Here is a 19,955-nt window from a genome sequence, read left to right on the forward strand (position 1 = left end):
ACGGGTTTATTAAGTTGAAATAGTTGCCAAGTTCCCCTTTAACTCAGAGTAAGTGATAAACCTCCTGTATGGCTAAGAGCTGTATGGCTTCCTTCTCCTTACAAAACAATGCCATAGGGCTCTTGTAGGAGGTTTACAACTTACTCTGATTTAACTTACCCAGGTTTGTCACTAAACCACGTACTTGGAATACCCCCCAGGACATCAGGTTATAATTATATATCACCTCTTCAGAAAGATGCATGTAAGGCAGTGACTCACTTGGGTCTTGGCTCTCATGAATGGGGAGCTGACATTGCAAGATTTCCCATATTTGTTCTTCTCCACGTTGCGGCATTCTATCTTGATGTCCGAATTATCCTGTAATGGCAATGGTAAAGACAATGTGTGTAACTATTTGGCCATAGTAGGACATCTTGGAAATGGCCATACAATACAATGTGGATTGTGTTATATAAATACCAAATAACAGCATGTTAACTATTTTACACAATTTCTAATTAAATTCATGATTTGGCCATGACATGAATTGGCACAAATCATGTGATGACTTTGACTTGTAGGATTCTAAAGAAGCATGGACCGCTGATGAAGTCAGTGAGTCTGGACTGTGACCAAGTACCTTGACTATGAGACTGGAAAACCGTAGGTTAGGGGAGAACGAGATGTTGAGGCGCGCTCCGTAGGCATTCTCCCCACGGTTCTCCAGTCGGGTATCTATCACCAGTCTTCTGCGAGAGGCCTCGATGATCCGCTCCGATGGTGACACATCATCCTGATTTACACACACTGTGCCACGACTATGCACCACCTGTCCACAGAACTGGCTGAAAAAACAGGAGACACTCTGATTCTGGTTGTCTTGTCTATTTTGTGGTAACACTTATGAACACAGTATCACTATGAAACAAAACCCCTTAATTTCCTCCTTTATAAATGCCTTACTTTTATCCATAAAACCCACTTTAGGAGCACAGTAATAATTATTTCTGAAAATGTATGCATGTATCATTATGAATATACTTATAATGCTTTATAGATACTGAGTTTAACTAAAGTGTTACCAGCATGGGCATACGAATATCTTGTATGAATCCCTTAGTGCTGAGAGTGATGACCATGCTTGTGTATGAGTGACCTACCTCCGGGTCATCAGGTCGGAGTGGCTCTGCAGCACCAGGCTAGGAACACACCGGTCATCCTCATCACAGCCGTTCCAGAAAGGCAGCTGCAGATCAACACACAGCCAAGAGTGCTATTGTGAAACCATGCAGTTGTAGGGCTATTCTCATCACCAGATGTAGACACACTGACCTCTGAGTGGACTGTGAGTGTTTACCTAAATACATAAATATGCATGATAGCATAAATATGATTTTCACTTCTACATTTCACAGGAATGCTGAGATTAAATATTGTGTTAAGTGTTCTGACCTTGATTGTTGTAAACTGTCTGCTTACATTTGAATTTGAAAAAAGCAACCAGTTGGCACTGGAAGACACTTGAACACAGAGAGGAAAATCCAATGCACCCACTTTCAGTCCAATAAAAGTTAAATAAAAGTCCTGCCACGTGTTTGCTCCAACCATTCACAAAACCAGCTGATTCTAATTGGCACTCCACTCCAACTCCTCAGCCAGATAGATGAGCGAATTAGTAAAATCACCTGTGTTAAGTGCACAGGTAGAACCATACTTTCTGAAGCCTTAGGACTTTTACCAATCTGTACAATTTTCATACAGAGCTCAAAAAGGGTAGTGGGGCCCATGTCTAACAAGGCCTTTTTCAGTGGGGAAGCAGGCCTTACCTGGACCCTGAGAGAGGTGGGCCAGCCATCGTCCAGCGCCGGTCCCTGATGAGGGTCCTGAACAGCCACCACCACGCTGAACACGATTGGTCGGGCATAATCAGTCGTCTCCTAAGGAGGAGGATAGTGGGTGAGCACAGATCTCATAGCATAGACTTACTGCCTAACCATTCAGTATTATGCTTACTGATCAGCAGTCATTGACTGTGTTTAAAACTAGTCCTGCATCCAAATCCAAAGTATGCAATGGTGAGGGTGGTGGTAGTGTAGTGGTTAAGGAGCTCGACTAGTATGCAGTAGCCACAAAGGTTGTGGGTTCAATTCCAAACTGCCACCGTTGTCTCCTTGAGCAAGGTACTTAACCCCCGAAATGCTCCAGGGAGATTTACCCCTGCAATTGATAAGTCACTTTGAATAACCTTTAAACACTGTTCGTGTTGGTGTACTGTACATGTTTGTGTGTGTGTGGCTGTGTGTGTTTCTGTATGTGTGTGAATGCCTATGTGACATTGGTGATTCACATGTACAAGTGGCAACATGACAACATGTACTGAGTGAGTGTGTGTGTCTGTGTCTGTGAGTGGGTGTACGTGTGTGTACTGTATGTGTGTGTGTGGGTGTGTGTGCTTCTGTGTGTGCGTGCATGCATGTGTGTGGGAACATTGGTGGTAAATTGTAGGAGTGTGTCTAAAGAGATGTCTTTTATCTCCTGGTTGAAAATTATACTCTTTCCCATTCATTTCCTATCGCAGTAATTTTTGACCGTAAACAAAAAAAGTGTTTCTACGTTGAATAAATCACTCAAAATTCAAAGAAAGTAGTCAAAATAAATGCTATGTGTTCAAAAGCCTTTTGTGAAGGATATCATAAGATCTTGAGGCAATCTGATAAAAAAATGCCATATTTATGGTACAGGGAATGTGTAAATTGGTCATTTTTGACCGGAACAGTGTTAGCTTCATGCATACAGGTATAAGCAAATGCATAAACTAAACATGCATGCAATTGCTTTATGCCTACATACAGTAGAAGGCTAGTATGAGTATTTGAATGTAGCGTAGCATTTCCCCATATTGGAAGTTCTATGGCCGGCTATGCATCTTGCTGTAAAATTTTGCACCTGTCACAAATGTGCCACACTGTCTGTTTCCCATGCCTTCAACATATGTGAGGATGTGCTCTCACCACGACATGGAAGTAGACATGCTCACAAGTCTCCTCTCCAGTCAGGAGGGTGATGTTACGTGGTTGCAGTCGATCGGGCTCGTCCAGCAATGCGCGGGGAGCAAAGCGCTTCTCCTCGATGGACACATTGTACTGCAGAGCTAAACAGAGAGGGATGAGCTTTCATGAGATGAGGAAACTACGATAGACATTGTTGTACATACATACAGTAGTAATGGGACAAAGTCTTTGTGAAGTATATGGAATGATGGAACAATGATTTGCAAAGTGGTAACGTACAGCTATAAATAGAGTGGTGATGTGAGGAGAATGAATGAGAAGAATGTGTGAAAGTGCCCTAAGAGCTGTTAAATATATGGCTAGTCTCACATGGGAGGATGATGACATTGACTTTGAATTTATGATGTCCTGATGTAATCTGATGTGTGATCTCCAAATCCGTTCCTCCCATCACCAATTTTAACATTGCATCAGACACTCGCTATGTCCTCTGACAACAACTAGTGGTAAATAATGTACAACTAAAATATTCTGCTCAAACGCTGACTCTCTTCACTAATTGATATATTTAGTGCACAAGAAGTGACGTTTACTTTTCCTCATAGCTGTGGGGTCACATTGAAGATATATGATCTGTAAAGGTTTCGTTTACCGTTAAGCCTAGCCTCCTTTTTTAACGGACCAGTTATTTATTGTTCCTGTCCGAACTCACAGGGAGGAAAGTCTTCAAGAATACGCCAAAGGTCAGTCGCTGAGGACAGTCCTCACTAACGCTACAAAGCAGAGCCTCTGATGACATACGTCAGCCTGGTCTTAATAGAAAGCAGACTGCGTGAGGTACTGATAGCAGGCAAGACTCCTCTCATCTCAGCCAAGGAAAACCTAATGATTTAGCCCAGCAGACGACACACAAAAGTGCCACAGACTTTTTAGGCTTAGAAGGGGTTGTGAAAAAAAAAGACGTTTCCACTTTAAAAGTGCTGAGCTTGTATGAAGTGGAACCCCAGCACATCTGACTGGCATTAGGGGAGGAGATCTGAGGGGGAAATAGTGAACAACAGAGATGTGCTGTTGTTTAGTGCCCCTATGTCTCAATCATGTCAAACCAGGACAAGACGCCTCTCAGTGACTCACTCTTCAGCTTCCCGGCACACATTCGTGTATGAGACATGTGGACTGAGATGACTATTTGGGAGGTCAGAAGGGGTTAACCTGAAACACACACGCTACCCTTTAACCCTCCTGCCCCACCATACTCGTGGTGGGGGACCTATGGACAATCCTTTAAAATAAGTTGTGATCAGTGTGTGGCTGAGGGTGGGCTGCTTATGCTGCTTTCAACAGGCTGGAAACCAGAGCCCTCCCTGGGGAACTGTGCCTGGTGGAGGCCACGCGGGTCACGCGCACATAGCTTTGATAGTTTACAAAAGCCTAATGTCCAACAGGCCCCTGGTTGTTAAGGTCTGTGGTTGAGAGGTTAAATATGTATCAGAATGTAGCAATTCCTACTATGAGCTTTCGGTTGGTCCAAGTAGTATTGAATGGCATCTCCACTTAAAGCCGTGACAAAATGTAAAGAGGTTGCTTTTGATACAGTGCATCAGGTCAAGACTGCATGAGTTACACATAAAGCACAGTTGCTGCATGTTTAGACTACAAAATGTTTTTGTCAAGAAGTATTTGTCACTAATTCCAAATTCTAGACAGGAGGAAATTTTCTTTGCCGGCTGCACAGTATTTGAACTAGAATGGCTTTCTCAGAAATGTGGAATGAGAGGAATAGCTATAAAAAGAAATCCCCTTGAGACATAGACAGAACATTTCTACACCTCAGTGACCCTTTCAACAACACTGTAGTCATTTTTGAGCTGTGCGAGTCTAGCGTTTCTCTAGAACCTCTCCAAAGTTCCAAAACAGGTCTGTAGAGTAATAAGGTAAACCACTCACCGACTTCCTGTGTTGGCCGTGTGGAGGTGCGAGCTGTGACGTTTAGACATACTATAGCTGACATACAGGTCACGTCCTTGCCACCCCTTCGACAGTCCTTGTTGAATATGTTTACTTTGCTGGGCTCAAATCTCACCATAATATGGATGCGGACGACACTGCGGGACCTGTAGCCCACATGGATGTAGGTGTCAGATTCACAAGCTGTAGTATAACAACACATTTTCTCTCTGTTTTGAAAATGTTCATTATAATATTGTTTCAAAGGTCATTTCCACACAGAAGGCCCTATAAGGCTTTATGATCGCAAAGCCGCCTGATTGCCTTTGTTACGCAGCCAAAGCAGCTGACTGATTTTGCGAAACGGTGAATATTTTCAACAAACATGGTCAAATGGTCAGCTATCCTCTTACCACAGAAGTACTGCGGCCCCAAGAGAACCAACTGATAAATCCACTAGCCCATCTCCATTGACGTCCATCTTTCCGTGGATGCTACGTCCAAAGTACTGCAGGCCGTTTGCCAGTTGTGCTGCACCAATCCTCTGTGAGGAGAAGGGAATCAAGGGAGTTAACCCAGGAGGCCATCAGAAGCATATTAAAAAATAGTTTTGCATCATTATCTTAGGTACTCCCTAACCCTAAGTAAGAAGAGGGTGAGCACATCATACAGTACATTAATATTTGTAATGTGTTCTATTTGTAAGACTTTGTATGAAAGGCTAAATACTTAAATTATGAAATACAATCGAAGTCCTGAAACAGTCTTGACCTGTTTATATTTGCGGAGAATCCTGTTGCGTTGGCTATAAAAGACGTAAATGGCACCCCGGTGGTTGTCCTCCAGAGGGGCTCCGATCACCACATCATTGAAGGTGTCACCGTTGAGGTCGGGCACGGGGGCCAGAGCCGAGCCGAAGCGGGCGTTCTGTCCCTGGTCCTGGACCTCTAGCGCCCCCTCCAGGACAAAACGAGTCTGGCAGAGAGAGAGAAAAGTCACAGGGTTGACTGGGGAGGCACAGACTCACAGTGTGGCAAATGAACAGTAATGCCATGTATAGTAGACAAGCACATACATTTGTAACCCATGACGAATCTCCAAAATCCAGTATATCCTGCACTGCGAGGAATGGGCAGCCCTCAACTTATTTATGTTAGACATGAGTTGTAGTTACTTAACTCCTCTCTCTCTCTCGCCCCCCCCCCCCCTCCCTCTCTCTCGGGAGCTTTGTTTGTTGTTTCAATTATATGAAATTCTTTTGGAAAGATAAACACAGACACAACAAGGACAAATGCAACATAATAGGCTAAAGCCACAGCATCAACTTGAATTCTCACTCAGCCAAAACCTCATTCTTGAATTCCATTGTTTTCCTACGGCAAACTTATGGCCTGAAGACATCTGTTTTTAAAAAAATTGCCAACAAGAGGCCTCCCCAAAACCTTCAGGTCAAAGAAATAGTACGGCTTCTGAATGTCCTGAGAGATTTGGTGATCAGATACCCGACAAAAATGTGAGGTAAGCTGGAAAGCATTTGAGCCTTTAAAGATAATTAACCTCAATTCCTGGAAAGTTTTAGGAAAAGGTGCAATTTCTCAAGCTTCGAGTGTGCTAGCCAAGGTACCCCTACACATCATCCCCAATCAATTTAGTCTCCCTTATGGTTTATGATGTACTGCTGTGGACAGGCTAAACACAAATGAGATCACTTATTTTACCATCGTCCCCAGGGAACAGTGAGTGAAAGGGAGGTTCACTGCATTCCTCTACACTTCAGACAGATGCGGAGCTGGGAGCCAGTAGACCCTGTCAGTCAGATCCAACAAATGTTTTAATCGGGCCATTAGTTACTTTGAGCAGGCTCACGTTGCCCAATCTGAAGATGTCACAAGCAACATTTCAGCTCCCGTCTGATCCAAGTGGATTTCTGGCGTGTCAAATTTTGTTGCTTGTCTTGCAGAGTGAGCAGTCGAACATGCGGTGTGAGCACAGAAATCGTGTGAGATTTAAACGTGTAGCTTGTATACGATTGAAAGAAAAAAGTGGCGTCTGCCTGGCTTAATAGATAGAAAACACAGTGAGGACCAGCTCTCCCACAGAGCTTTATTTAAAACACATTGGGCACTGCAGGCCCTTGATGATGACCGTTCATAAAGTGGCCAATCACAGCAAACTGGCTGTCCCATACATACAGCTCTTCTTGTTCCCAAGGTGTCAAGGCTGGGAAGAGAGGAAGATTGGGTTGAGCTTTAACTGGAATACCTGATTGATCTTTATTTTGGTATGGCTTCACAGTTAGCTGGGAGGCTGTTGGGGAATGGCCTTATAAAAAGCTGCTGGAGAGAGGCCTGGCTGGCCGCCTGCACTGTCTCTTAATGACCAAAACTTTTACGCATTTTCTCTCCAGCAATTTCCACCTATTAGAACCTTTCATCCACGAGCAGCAGGTAATTATGTCTGAAGGGCTAAATGTTTTCCTACTGAGTTCACCATGCACTTGCTGTTAATGAAGGCCGGCCGTGTTCTCATTGGTGTTGTGGCAGGTGCCCCATGTCCCAGGTTGGATTAATCAGCGTGTACAGTTCCACTGGACTCAGTTACAGCAGTTGTAAAGCATCAGGCAATGGAGAGGGAGTCCATTTTTTAAACCTGTCTTGGTGATGTGAACCATACCAAGCATCACCATGTAATGTTTTACTTTTCGGTTTAGTTTTTGTTAACTGATTTCCTTTGTATATTAAGTATGATATAGATATTTTCTTGTGTGCATAGAATGTATAGCACTTCCATCAACTGCCATTGTTTATTAATGTGCTATAAACATTGAAATTCACATTAACATCAGAAATATATGTTTTGAACCAGAGAAAGCTTGTCCATTGAGGACAGGGAGGACTGTCCTCCAAAACTTCCATAGAGAAATTAAATCAATAAATATGCAACAGACAACATGAGGCATCTGGTTAATATGCCGCCAGGATGTATGATTACAGTGACATCCTTTAAGACACAGTAGAGGCAGAAATGGGAGAAATGATGGAGAGAGAAATGGAGACAATCAGAAAGAGAGAGGGAAGAGAGAGGGAAGAGAGAGGGAAGAGAGAGGGAAGAGAGAGGGAAGAAAGAGGGAAGAGAGAGGGAAGAGAGAGGGAAGAGAGAGGGAAGAGGGAAGAGAGAGGGAAGAGAGAGGGAAGAAAGAGGGAAGAGAGAGGGAAGAGAGAGGGAAGAGAGAGGGAAGAGGAAAGAGAGAGGGGAGAGAGAGGGGAGAGAGAGGGAAGAGAGAGGGAAGAGAGAGGGCCTATTACTGCCCTTTCATTCTTTCTTTTTTCTTTCAATCAATATGAATGTAAAGTTGATTCTTAGTAAACAACATACTGTACATACAACATTCATGGCAATAAAACACCATTTGATTTGAGTTGAATTGAACTGAGAAAGACCGCGCCAGGGAATGTGAGGAGGAAATGCCATGGGGGCATTAACAACAGAGACAGGGGAGGGTGTGGAAGGGGAACTGGAAGAGCTGGTGATGAGGTGTTAGACACTCAATGCAGATGCTCAGCTTCCCACTCAAGGTCTCTGGTCCAGGCCAGCGAGGGCCCCAACGGTCACGCAACACGTCCCCTCACCTGCTCCGTCACCCGGTAGATGTACACTTTGCCCTTTTCCCAGCCACCCCCGAAGAACATGGGAGCCGCCACCAGCAGGTTGTCCGTCACACCATCTCCATCAATGTCCACCGGGGCGATCTCACTGCCGTAGTAGGAGCCGATCTGTAAAACAAATCAACGACACAAACATCACACCCTCCCACGTGCACATAGACACCAGGCAGCAGAGATCCAGTCAGTTGTTATGTGGCAGTGCCCACCCCGTCACCATCACTAGCCAGGTGTGCTTCCCAAGGCCTCTCTACTGGCACTCTGGCTGTTAAACAACTGTAAAGCATAACACATCACTCACTCCTCTCAAGAATGCTATGTCTATCCTCGGGCTGTTGTTGTTGATGTCTGTGGTGTGAAAAACTTGTTAGATTCTTTTTCCTTCTCCCCCTCATCGAGGGGGTAAGGCACAGAGCAATTTAAGCACTCTGTTTTGAATTAGTGACTAAGATGGTGAGCACATGCGCTGTCCCAGCGATGGCAGCCATTAGCTGTTTGCTGTCTAGACTGTCATGGTGTCCCACTTGCTGTTTGGATAAGACTCACTTATTTTCCCACCATTTGCCAGTTGTCAGGGTACTTTTGCACTCAAAGTTGCCTTCAAGGACCACATACTTTTTGGACATTGGATTTCGCCAGAATGCTTATGGAGTTTCAAAAACAAGGGCTTTTTTGTTTATTGTGTGCATGCCTGTGAGTGGAGTTGTTTGTCTTCCTCTCCTCGGCTCTATGTGTTTGTTTGTCTGTTTCTGTGCAGAGTTTGTGTGTGTATGTGTGTATGTGTGTGTGTGTGTGTGTGTGTGTGTGTGTGTGAGAGAGAGAGAGAGAGAGAGAGATCTTTATGCCAATATTAATGTAAAGTTGATTATTAACATGTTATCTTTGTACCTGTAGTTTTGGCAACAATGACTTTATTCATTCATGCCAAACAGCACCATTTGATTTGATTTGATTTGATTTGAAAGAGAGAAAGAGAGAGAGAGAGAGAGAGAGAGAGAGAGAGAGAGAGAGAGAAGGAAGTTCTCTACCTGTTGTCCCTTCAGTGAGTGTATGATAGTGAGGTTTCCGTCGTTACTCAGCGTGAACACGATGACCTTGCCAGTGTGGTTGAACCGAGGAGCTCCGGCCACATACAGCTGTCCGTTCTTGGCCGACACCACTGATGTCACTGTGTAACCTGCGTAGCCAGCATGGTTGAAACCATTACTCCCAGTTCACATTGCCAAGAGAGGATAGCAATTAGTTTTTGACCATAATCATTTGTAACCATATCCTTCGTGAGGGATTGGGGGTTGGAATTGCACATTATAGTTTTGGTCATTGTGCAAATGACACCTGTCACACCAGAGACCCTCCGACCAGAATAACTTTAACTTTAAACTTCCTGTTGATGGCACATGTCTCAAAGCTGAGGCTTGCATGCAACACAGTTAAAAATGACGTCAGGAAACTAATCAGCTACTCATATGGGGTAGGGTCATAGTAACTGCCTATACCAAAATTCAGCAACCTCAACCCTAAATGGTAAAAAAATCTGGAGTCCATCTGTGATTACTAGGCCGCAATCAACCAGCCTTGCGTCTCAGGTTGGCATGCTCTCGTCTCGGCACTCTTGCATGAGCACAACCAGATTCATGCCTTCGCTGTATTCCATAATGAGTCTGGAATGGATTCCATCATCAAGGGCCTGATGGGAAATGGGAAAACCAGAGCCCCGGAGCGGGATGTGAGCGAAGCCAGTGGAGCGGTTTATGGACAGGGGCCGCAGTAGTGGTGGCGCGAAACCACAAGGCTTCAATGCGCTTACCACATGGTCCTCCAGTAGGAGAGAGAGAGAGAGAGAGAGAGAGAGAGAGATAGAGAGATAGAGATAGAGAGAGATATAAAGGACAGCAGAGGGAGAAAGAGAGTAATAGAGCGTTGCTTGATAAGCAGTTGGTAATGAGGTCTGGCGGGCCTTTGAACCTGACTTCCCGTTCAGGACCCTCAGCTTCTCCTCTACGACTTCTGCTACTCACACCCAAACATCACACAGCGGAGGGAGGACAGGCTCAACGTTTCTCACCCTGACGTTACACGTCAGAGCACAGGCTCAACGTTTCTCACCCTGGCGATACACCACACAGGACAGGCTCACAGTGCTTCACCCTGGCGATACACCACACAGGACAGGCTCACAGTGCTTCACCCTGGCGATACACCACACAGGACAGGCTCACAGCTTCTCACCTAGGTAAGCGCCGTGGTTTTTCAGCTCCTCTGGAAACTCCCTGGAGTAGGAGGACTTCGGAGGGATCACTTTCCCCTGGCGGCTCTCCTTCAAAACAGCCCCGTTCCAGTCGTAGGCCCCCGGCGCCCCCACCAAGATTCCATCCTGTTTAGAAACGAGGAGAGAGATAGAACCGATAGAATAAACATGACTACTCAAAGCAGATACTTAACATGTCTTTTGTCTCTTTTCCACTCCTGAAAATGAATGAGGAGTTACTTTCCAAAAATTAGATTTGAGAATATTCCAGTGTTTTGTCTGAAATGGTCCCTCCCCCTCATCCAGGCCTAGACGTGAGTCAGCATCTACAGCATAGACGATAGCACGCTCTCATTTTCTGACTAATCAGTAGCACTGATGCGGGCCACTTAAACAGTTAATGAGTTAGCTGCACTATGTGCAATATGCACAGCAGTGCTCGGTGCAATAAGACAGCTCTACACTTATTGCGTTATAGATATTGCGTTTGAATGTTTACGTTTCACTGAGAGAAGTTTTCCTGAGATTACCCACTGATATACACAGCTACAGAGTAGGCTATGTCTGCCTGCTGTAGGCCTATTCTGAGGCAGAGCTAACAGTGGGCCTGTCAGAAACATGTTCACTTCAGACAGCAGCACATTTTCCAGTGGCCGCCACAAATAGAAATTTGCCAAACAGCCTTTCAATTCCCTGGAATTGGCTACACAATACAAGAATGACATCCACTACCGCTAAGGAAAATACAGTAAAAAAAAATTAAACCTCTCTTCAAGAGGAATTGTGTATTTGTTTCGTTGTACATGGTTCCTATGGTAACTGACCACAAACAGTGGTGTACTAGTGACCTAAATACTTCACAGTTTGTCTAAGGACAGAATTCGGCCCTGGACTCTTATCCTTTGCTGAGATGTACGCATAAACTCTCCCCTCTCATAAAAACACCGCCAGTTAAAAGCCATCTTCAAAACAACACTGTAGCATTGCTTACAAGATTTGAACATGGACAAACAGAGTAGGTCTACATTTAACAAGTCAGTGTTATCAGCAAACAAATATCTGAAGTTTGCAGTTTTGTGAAATTGGTTATTTTACTAAATAAAGGTCACTTCAAGTGAGATCCCAGCTGCTAATGGTCAATTAGACTAATGACAGATATTGGCTGCACCCAGAAGCAGATCATACCAATCTGGCAGTGCTTAAACACCTCATGGACATAAATCCTGAAGCAATTGCATTCACTTCTCATTAAAATGAATGAAAGGGTCGAAAAAAAGTATAGACCAAATAAAATATAAAACGTGTATGGGAATTGGAACATCTGAATTTGTGTGACACCAGCAGTATTTCAAATTGGCAAAGGTTGCCTTCAGCTAAAACCATCTGTGCTTCTGGGATGGTTTTCCCTTAAAGCTCCCAAATACTTTCCAAAAAGCTATCCTGCTTTCAACACTCAGGTTGCCTTTGTTGATCAAGTGCTATCCCAGGCACGCCGTATTCCGAGGGATAAAATTTCCAGTCATCATCCCATCTGCAATTTTCCCTGTCTTTTTTTAGGAGGGACCGTAATATGTGATACTCTTAGCAGGTTGTACTCAGATAGTCAAACTGGGCAATTGAATCAAAGGCATTACATCAGCTCAGCTGGCCCAGACAGACAAGCAGCCTGACAGCGAGATCTACAGGTACAGTTGGGGAACAAGATTTGGCCAGACTGCCACGGATGAGTGTTCAGCTGGGTCAGACACTAAGCCAACATTCCCCGTGATATCAGTCCTCAGCAAACAGTCCAAGAGAAAAGGGGAGGAAAAAAATAATCTTTCCAAGAAATCTCCTAAACGACTTTCTAACCCTCTCAACCAGATTCGTCCCGGGTGGAAGAGTGTCTCGTTCACGTTTTGGGGGATTCGCAGCAGATGGAGCCCTAAATCACGATGGCCCGAGTGCCTGCGGCCTCACGGGAGGGCCAGAGAGGACGGAAAGCATTCGGAGCGTGCCGAGAACAAACCCATCAGCCACACGACACTCACCTCCACCACGTGTGTGGAGAAGCCTGCCTGGGACATCTGGAGGGCAAATGTCGTCCCATTCTCACTGGTTCCTGCAGACAGAATGAAGGGGGGCAAACAAAAGGCGTTCTTGAAAGCATTTTTGCAGGGCTGCAGTTGAATTCAATAGTCATGCAGGACAGTGAATTATGACAGGATTATCAACTTGTTCAAAGGACTGTGAAAGCATACAAAAAATTGCTTGAGTGAGATTTATAGCATTGCAAAATACTAAAAAAAAAACCATAGTCTGAAGTTGAGCATGTGTTGCAGCAAGCATTTGCAGTTAAGTCCTCTACCCTCCAGGCTGAAGATTCGGTTTCCCAGGGCATCCACAATATCCTTCAGGGCAGCCTCATCTGTCACGTTGAAGAAGTGCTTATCATCTGGGTCACTTGCTATGTATTTAATCTCATTCAGGAAGGCCTCGGGATTGATTCCACGACGATTGTAGTAACCAAGGACCTGGAAAGACACGGCAGCAAGTTATCAGTTTTCTGGACGCCCCATGCCTGCTGGTCTAGTTCCTTTTGGTAACATGCCTGCTACCCTGCTAGCATAGTTCCCATTGATAATATGCCTGCTACCCTGCTAGCATAGTGCTCTGAGGTAACATGGCTGCTATTCTGCTAGCCTAGTGCCCTTTGGTAAAATTGCTTGATTCTCGTCTAGCATAGATCCCTATAGTAACATGTCTGCAACCCTGCTAGCATAGTGCTCTATGGTAACATGCCTGCTACCCTAGTGCCCCTTGGTAACATGCCTGCTACCCTGCTAGTAATATGCTTGAAAAACTGCAGCTATATCTTGTAAAGGCTTTGGTACCTGTGACTCATTTCTCCTGCACCCTCCTCATACAGCCCACACTAACCAACAGTTTTAAATTGGACCTCTTTGGGAAAGGCTAAATGCTAGACGTGGATCAGGCACTAATCATGACTAGCAGAACTTTCCAATGAAGTCAGCAGCACTGTGACCTCAAAGAACTCCCTGTCCATGCTCTGCCCTGGCCAGTTCCAAATGGGCCACTTCATCACCTCAGAGAGAGCACAGCAAGGCTAGACAGAGCACCAGAGCACTGTTCGCTCCCATCGAGGTCATTCACACTCCTGACCACATAAACCACTTTTCTCATCTGTTGTTCCTCGTTGGTGGAACACACTGCCAGTTCCTACAAGGGCAGGGACATCCTTTTCCACTTTCAAAAAACTCCTGAAGACCCAGCTCTTTAGAGAACATCTACTCTCATAGCAACACTTACAACAAGTCTTACTGATCCTAGCACTCACCAGCCGTTTTAAACTGACAAGTAACTGTTAAAAACAGCACTCACCGACGCACTTATTCTTACTGTACTCTAATGTTTTTTTTTAAACTGTCCTAAAATTGTGAGAATTGTTCTAAAACTTACTGTTTACCATGTTGTTAGTCGCTTTGGTTAAAAAGCGTCAGCCAAATGTAATGTAATGTAATAAAGTAAGGAGGAAATGAAACAAAAGTGCTGTGAGAGCTCTGGCCTTCCCTTTGGCTGGGTGGGAAATGTGCCACTCGTCCATGAAGTTGCCAAACTCTCATTTCTTTCCCCTTTTTTTGGCAAGCCTTATCTCACCACTGGCATGAAAGACAGGCATCATTCACATGGGTTTAAAAAAAAAGGCAGAAGAGACTCACAGCAATAGCGTAGCGGGTAATGCCATCCTTCTCGCTGTCCTCAATGACCTGCTGCAAGTCAGGGCTGTCATGAGACTCTCCATCTGTGATCACAATCATCACCTTCTTCGCCCCGCGCCGGCCGCCCTTCTTGAATGCTTGTTTTCTGCGGGAGTGGAAAAGATACAGAGGAATGCATGAGAGCCCCAGGACGCCGAAGGGCCACATAAATCTCTTCAATAACAAGAGCTAATACTATACAGTGGGTACATAAATCCCACAAAGTGAATTTTCACAGCTGTGTTAATTCAACAACAACATCCATCAACTAAAATTAACGTGGACATTATAGCATTTTATAGCAGGTATGCTCCAGTGGAAACACACTAAACTTTGCCATTGCTAGTGCAATGATCTTCCAGTTTAGTAACAGGTGCTCTAAAATTGTAAATGGCTCTGGAAAGGGATTGGTTGGACTGTGCTTCATTCTGAAAGGGGATTGGCTGTACCGTGCTTCGTTGATGCCCAGGGCAGTGTTGGTCTCCTCACCCCCACGCTGCTGGATCTGTCGGGCAGCCCTCACCACATCCTCGACTGAGCGATAGTCGCTCAGGCTGAACTCATGGACGACCTTCTCACCGTACTGCACCACCCCAACCTGGGCAATATTCAAGTAGTTCAAGTAGACCAACAAACACAAATCCTTTATCAAAAGGCTGCATCATGATTTAGAGAGGTGGGGAAAGAGGTCAAACTCTACAGCATTTTCTACGCATACAGTATATATTGAATATATTTCTATTGTATTTCTATATCTACATTTCTACTTATTTCATGAACTATAGCCTACCTGAATCTGTCCTGGTCCAATGTAGAATTTTTGTAGAATGTTTATGAGGAAATCTTGGACTTCATACCAGGGGTAGATGGAGTTTGATCCATCCAGAACAATCACAATGTCCATGTATGTGTCGCACCCTTTGAGAGACAAGTGCCTTTGTGAGCCAAATAACATTAACATTTGCATATTAAGAAATTACCTCATGACAATGAGGAGGAGTTAACTAATAGTCAGTTAATGCAGTCCAGCATGTCATTTGGATCCTCCTAGTTAAACAACAGGTTTGTGTTGGGCTTACTTTGGAAGGCAGGGGCTATGGCCCGAGAGAACTTAAAGCTTGCGTTGACTCGTGAGCATATTCCTGTGCTGTAGTAGGAGCTCCCACACTCATGAGCCCAGAGAGGACCACAGGCCTGGAACAAGGTCAAGACAAGGTCAATAAGGTTAAACCTATGCACACCTCAAGGTCAAACCTCTGTATAAAACAGGAAGTAACTGTTCTGTTCTCTACTGACATGCATCCCACGTGCATATGCATTACTTTTCGTATTATACAAATGAGCCAGTATACAGTAGGATGTTTAGTGAGGTTTATGCAGAATTCATTTCTTAGTACATGTTCCAGTGTACTTTGCGCAATTGTTTCATGCCGTCCTGCCACGTCAATAAGTTATGCTCATAAGGTTGTGGAGATGTGTCAAATGTCTTACAGGAGAACTGTGTACTCACCACAAAACTGTTGTCTTTGGGATTCGATGCAAGTGTCATTCCCAGCCTCATCTTGTCTTTCTTTTCAGACACATTAGTCAGAGATATCCTTCCTTAAACAACAAGGGATAGTGTAAATACACAGCAACCCACTCCTTGGCTGGAGGAGCACAGCTGAGGCTCCGCGAGAGGCCAAATATGTTTCTGAACACTTCAAACCAGCCCCCCCCCCCCCCCTCTTTCCCCACCCCTCTCATATCCTGTTAAACTCTGACAAAGATCGGTTGCATGGAGCTTCCATGCCAAGCCAGAGTGTTTACACTTCATGCAGTTGATTGTCTCAAACAAATTCCTGTTTCTGCATGCAGTGTATGTGCACTCCACATGTGACACCTGGCTGAGCAGAGACTGCACTGTAAACTCTGAACAGGTGGAATCTTTGATGTTGGGTTGCAAGTATAACTGAACCAATGATGCTCATGTGTGATTGACAATTTTTTTGTTAACAGTTTCTCTTATAATAAGTTCCTTTACTTAAGATTTTACTCAATTATATGGATCACAAAATATGTAAAAGTTTCATTGTCAATAATTAGTAATGGTATGGATGGTTAGAGATGGCTTGTTCAAATAGGAGACAATACCTAGGTTGAGTTTGGTGCAGCTGCCATTAGATCTTTTGCTCAGTGGACACTTGTAAACATCGCCTGTCTGGTGAGGTCCACTAGTGTCAAATGGAGCACCAACCAGTAACCTGGAAAGAAAACAACATTGAAGAACTCAGTGAGTAAACAGAAACCCACTGACAAACTCACACGATCAGAAAGCACAAAGCACATAACAGAATAAAAGAACCAGAAATGAGGAGGAAAGTGATGCGATGATGAATGAGAGAATGTTTGAGATGTTTGAGCAGACAGTGCAACAGACAAAATGAGACAGAGCACTGGGAGCAGTAGGGAGCAGCCCAGCCCAGTCCTGGCGTTTGAACAGTTAGCATGTTCTTTATGGAGCATGTCTGGGACCCACAGGACAGTGGCTGAAGCTGTTTAGTATGGTCACTGACCCAGATCGGTGTGCGCATAAACACACAATACCCCATAGCCTGCTGTGGTGGGGAGAGGGGGACAGAGGCTGCTGATTGGATGTGATGCTATGAGGGTGAAGCTACAGTCCAAAGCGGGGAGATTTCACCAGTCATCGAAGGTCAATGGTAGCCTAGAAATCTAGACGCACCCTAGCGGCGGCAAATTAATTTGCTCAGGCTGTACGTCTAGTATCGAACCATAGGAATTTCTATTGGCTTAACACCGTGGATGTTCTCCAATCACAGCGCTCTATTTCGTTAGAGAATCTTAAGGCGGGCTTAACAGGATAACGACATCCTGCGACGGTGAACAACAAGGAAGGTGGCTATGGCGAACGAAGAGCGGTTGTTTGAATCGGCGTTGGCGTCAACTTTGGAGGAGTGGGACTTGTGCTTTTCTTTGAAAGTAGAGCAACACAATGCACGTAAGTCATTCCTTTCGAAGAAGGATGTATTTGCCGTTTTGCCGACCGGATACGGATATGGTCGTAGCGCTGGCCTATTGCATGCCTAGGCAGTTTGAAAGACAATTCTCTGGCAGCCCCTTGGATTAAGCAGGTGAATGATTCGATTCCAGACTATACATTTCAATGATATAGGATGGCCCACCAGGCTAGGTCAATGGAGGATTCTTGACAGTTATGCGGTGTATTGGGCATGAGGGAATTCTTTCACAATGACAAGACAACCCTTGGGAAAGCTAAAAATAAAATTCTTCACATCAGGTTTTGTCTTTATGCCAGGCCAGAATCCTCTCATAAATATTAGTGGGTTACCTAATACCGTGCATGCTGACTGCAAATTTCACCATTTTTGTCATCACTCTGTGATCTCGGTCTTCAGGAAATAATAAAAAAAGGTATAATGAGCAGTTAAGTAGTATCTTTTTATTTATTATTTCAATTAAAGCAGAACAGAATTCTAAGAATATATTAATTTAACCAAATGTCTATGCATTATAATAGGCTACAGTGCAGTGTATAAAGCATGTGTGTGGTCAGTTCCAGATTGCAGTCTTCAAAATGGAGAGCCTTTCTACACCATACTTCCCTACTGCTGGCTCTGTAATAGACTTCTGTGTAATAAGCAGAGTGGAGACCACATACTGCCACATCAGTAACACGCCGATCCTCAGTATAATCAACACACAAATAACATGATGATTCAGCTTTTACGCATGCTCTGTGGGACATTTAAACCCAGCTCCAGCCAAACAGCACTGCCAAGAAAAAAGGGCTAAAATTGCAGTTGCGTGCTGCTCACCCAAGCCAACAGTAGACACAAGGAAATGCACAGCCCACGCCAAATGTCAGAGGTTAATGGACTACACAGGAGTCCCTAGGACTGGCAGGGAGCACAGGAGTGATACCTGATACCCATTTATCGCAGAAACAGACCAGCTCACCACTGAATCTCCAAGGTCAGCCAGCCACCCCTGACATACAAGTCATGTCTCTATTCTAATTCACTAATCTGGGGTTCTACCAGTCTACACGTTTTTGAGATGTCCATAACAGCTTCTATGTTCAACACTTTGAATGTGCTGTTTTCAGAAGCTTTGATTGTGGTGGTCAGAGTCATCTTGTCTTAGTAGAAAGGTGGACTCATCCAGCGTTGTCTGGCGAAAACGCACCTGCTGCAATATCTTTTTCATTTTCCATTACATTACATTACATTACATTACATTACATTACATTTGGTTGACACATTTTTAACCAAAGCGACTAACAACATGGTGAACATTTTACATTTTAAAGCAATTCTCTCAACAATTTTAGGACAATTTAAAAACGGTAGAGTACATTAAGAATAAGTGCATCAGTGGGTGCTGTTTTTAAACAGTTGAGTGTCAGTTCAAGATGGGTGGTAAGTGCTAGGATCAGCAAGACTTGTTGTAAGGGGTGCTATGAGAGGAGATGTTCTCTAAAGAGCTGGGTCTTCAGGAGTTTTTTGAAAATGGAGAGGGATGTCCCTGCCCTTGTAAGAACTGGCAGTGTGTTCCACCAACAAGGAACAACAGATGAGAAAAGTTTGGATTGGCCTGAGCGTACCGGTGGTAGAGCTAGGAGCGCAACGTTCTGGAGGTGGCGTATGTCTGTATGGCATTCAAGTAGGTGGGAGCAGAGCCGGAGACTACTTTGTAGGTAAGCGTTAAAGCCTTGAATTTGATGCAGGCCGCCATAGGTAGCCAGTGTAGCTGGATGAGCAGCGGGGTAACATGTGCCCTTTTGGGTTGGTTGTAGACCAGGCGCGCCGCCGCGTTCTGGATCATTTGAAGGGGTTTCACTGTGCAGGCTGGGAGATCTGTCAGGAGGGCATTGCAGTAGTCAAGTCGTGAGATGACTATTGCCTGAACCAGGAGTTGGGTAGCATCTTAAGTCAAGTAAGTCCTGATTTTCCGTATGTTGTAGAGTGTGAAACGGCAGGACCAGGCGACTGAGGCAACATGATCTGTGAAGGTTAGTTGGTTGTCGAGAACAACTCCTAGATTTCTTGCAGTCCTGGTAGGTGAAACAGACACGGAGTCAAATTTGATGTTGATGTCGTGGTGTAAGGGAGGTTTAGCTGGGAGGACCAGCAGTTCAGTTTTTGAGAGGTTCAGCTGGAGGTGGTGTGCCTTCATCCATGTAGCTATGTCTGAGAGGCAATCCGAGATCTGTGCTGAAACCAAGGGGTCATCAGGTGGAAAGGACAGATAGAGCTGTGTGTCGTCTGCATAGCAGTGGTATGAAAAGCCATGCGAACGGGGGGACCCCTGCGGTGAGATGGTG

The 19,955-nt window shown here is 44.6% G+C and overlaps 1 protein-coding gene across 1 annotated transcript in view; it reads right to left on the bottom strand.

Annotated features, from left to right (window-relative positions):
* Positions 1-19,955, bottom strand: part of itga11a (integrin, alpha 11a) — a 45,289-nt gene that overhangs the window by 10,406 nt on the left and 14,928 nt on the right. Inside the window, exons 3-21 of the mRNA XM_042062339.1 lie at positions 16,742-16,851; positions 16,119-16,210; positions 15,688-15,802; positions 15,399-15,526; positions 15,058-15,206; positions 14,570-14,714; positions 13,198-13,363; positions 12,881-12,951; positions 10,832-10,976; positions 9,631-9,779; positions 8,570-8,713; positions 5,712-5,915; positions 5,354-5,484; positions 4,941-5,107; positions 2,994-3,133; positions 1,809-1,919; positions 1,143-1,228; positions 623-827; positions 262-360 (exon numbers count right to left, since the gene is read on the bottom strand). Of these exons, the coding sequence (XP_041918273.1) occupies positions 262-360; positions 623-827; positions 1,143-1,228; positions 1,809-1,919; positions 2,994-3,133; positions 4,941-5,107; positions 5,354-5,484; positions 5,712-5,915; positions 8,570-8,713; positions 9,631-9,779; positions 10,832-10,976; positions 12,881-12,951; positions 13,198-13,363; positions 14,570-14,714; positions 15,058-15,206; positions 15,399-15,526; positions 15,688-15,802; positions 16,119-16,210; positions 16,742-16,851 (2,557 nt within the window). The remainder of the gene's footprint in view (positions 1-261; positions 361-622; positions 828-1,142; positions 1,229-1,808; positions 1,920-2,993; positions 3,134-4,940; positions 5,108-5,353; positions 5,485-5,711; positions 5,916-8,569; positions 8,714-9,630; positions 9,780-10,831; positions 10,977-12,880; positions 12,952-13,197; positions 13,364-14,569; positions 14,715-15,057; positions 15,207-15,398; positions 15,527-15,687; positions 15,803-16,118; positions 16,211-16,741; positions 16,852-19,955) is intronic.

Source organism: Alosa sapidissima, chromosome 14 (assembly GCF_018492685.1).
Source record: "Alosa sapidissima isolate fAloSap1 chromosome 14, fAloSap1.pri, whole genome shotgun sequence".
Classification (NCBI taxonomy): domain Eukaryota; kingdom Metazoa; phylum Chordata; class Actinopteri; order Clupeiformes; family Clupeidae; genus Alosa; species Alosa sapidissima.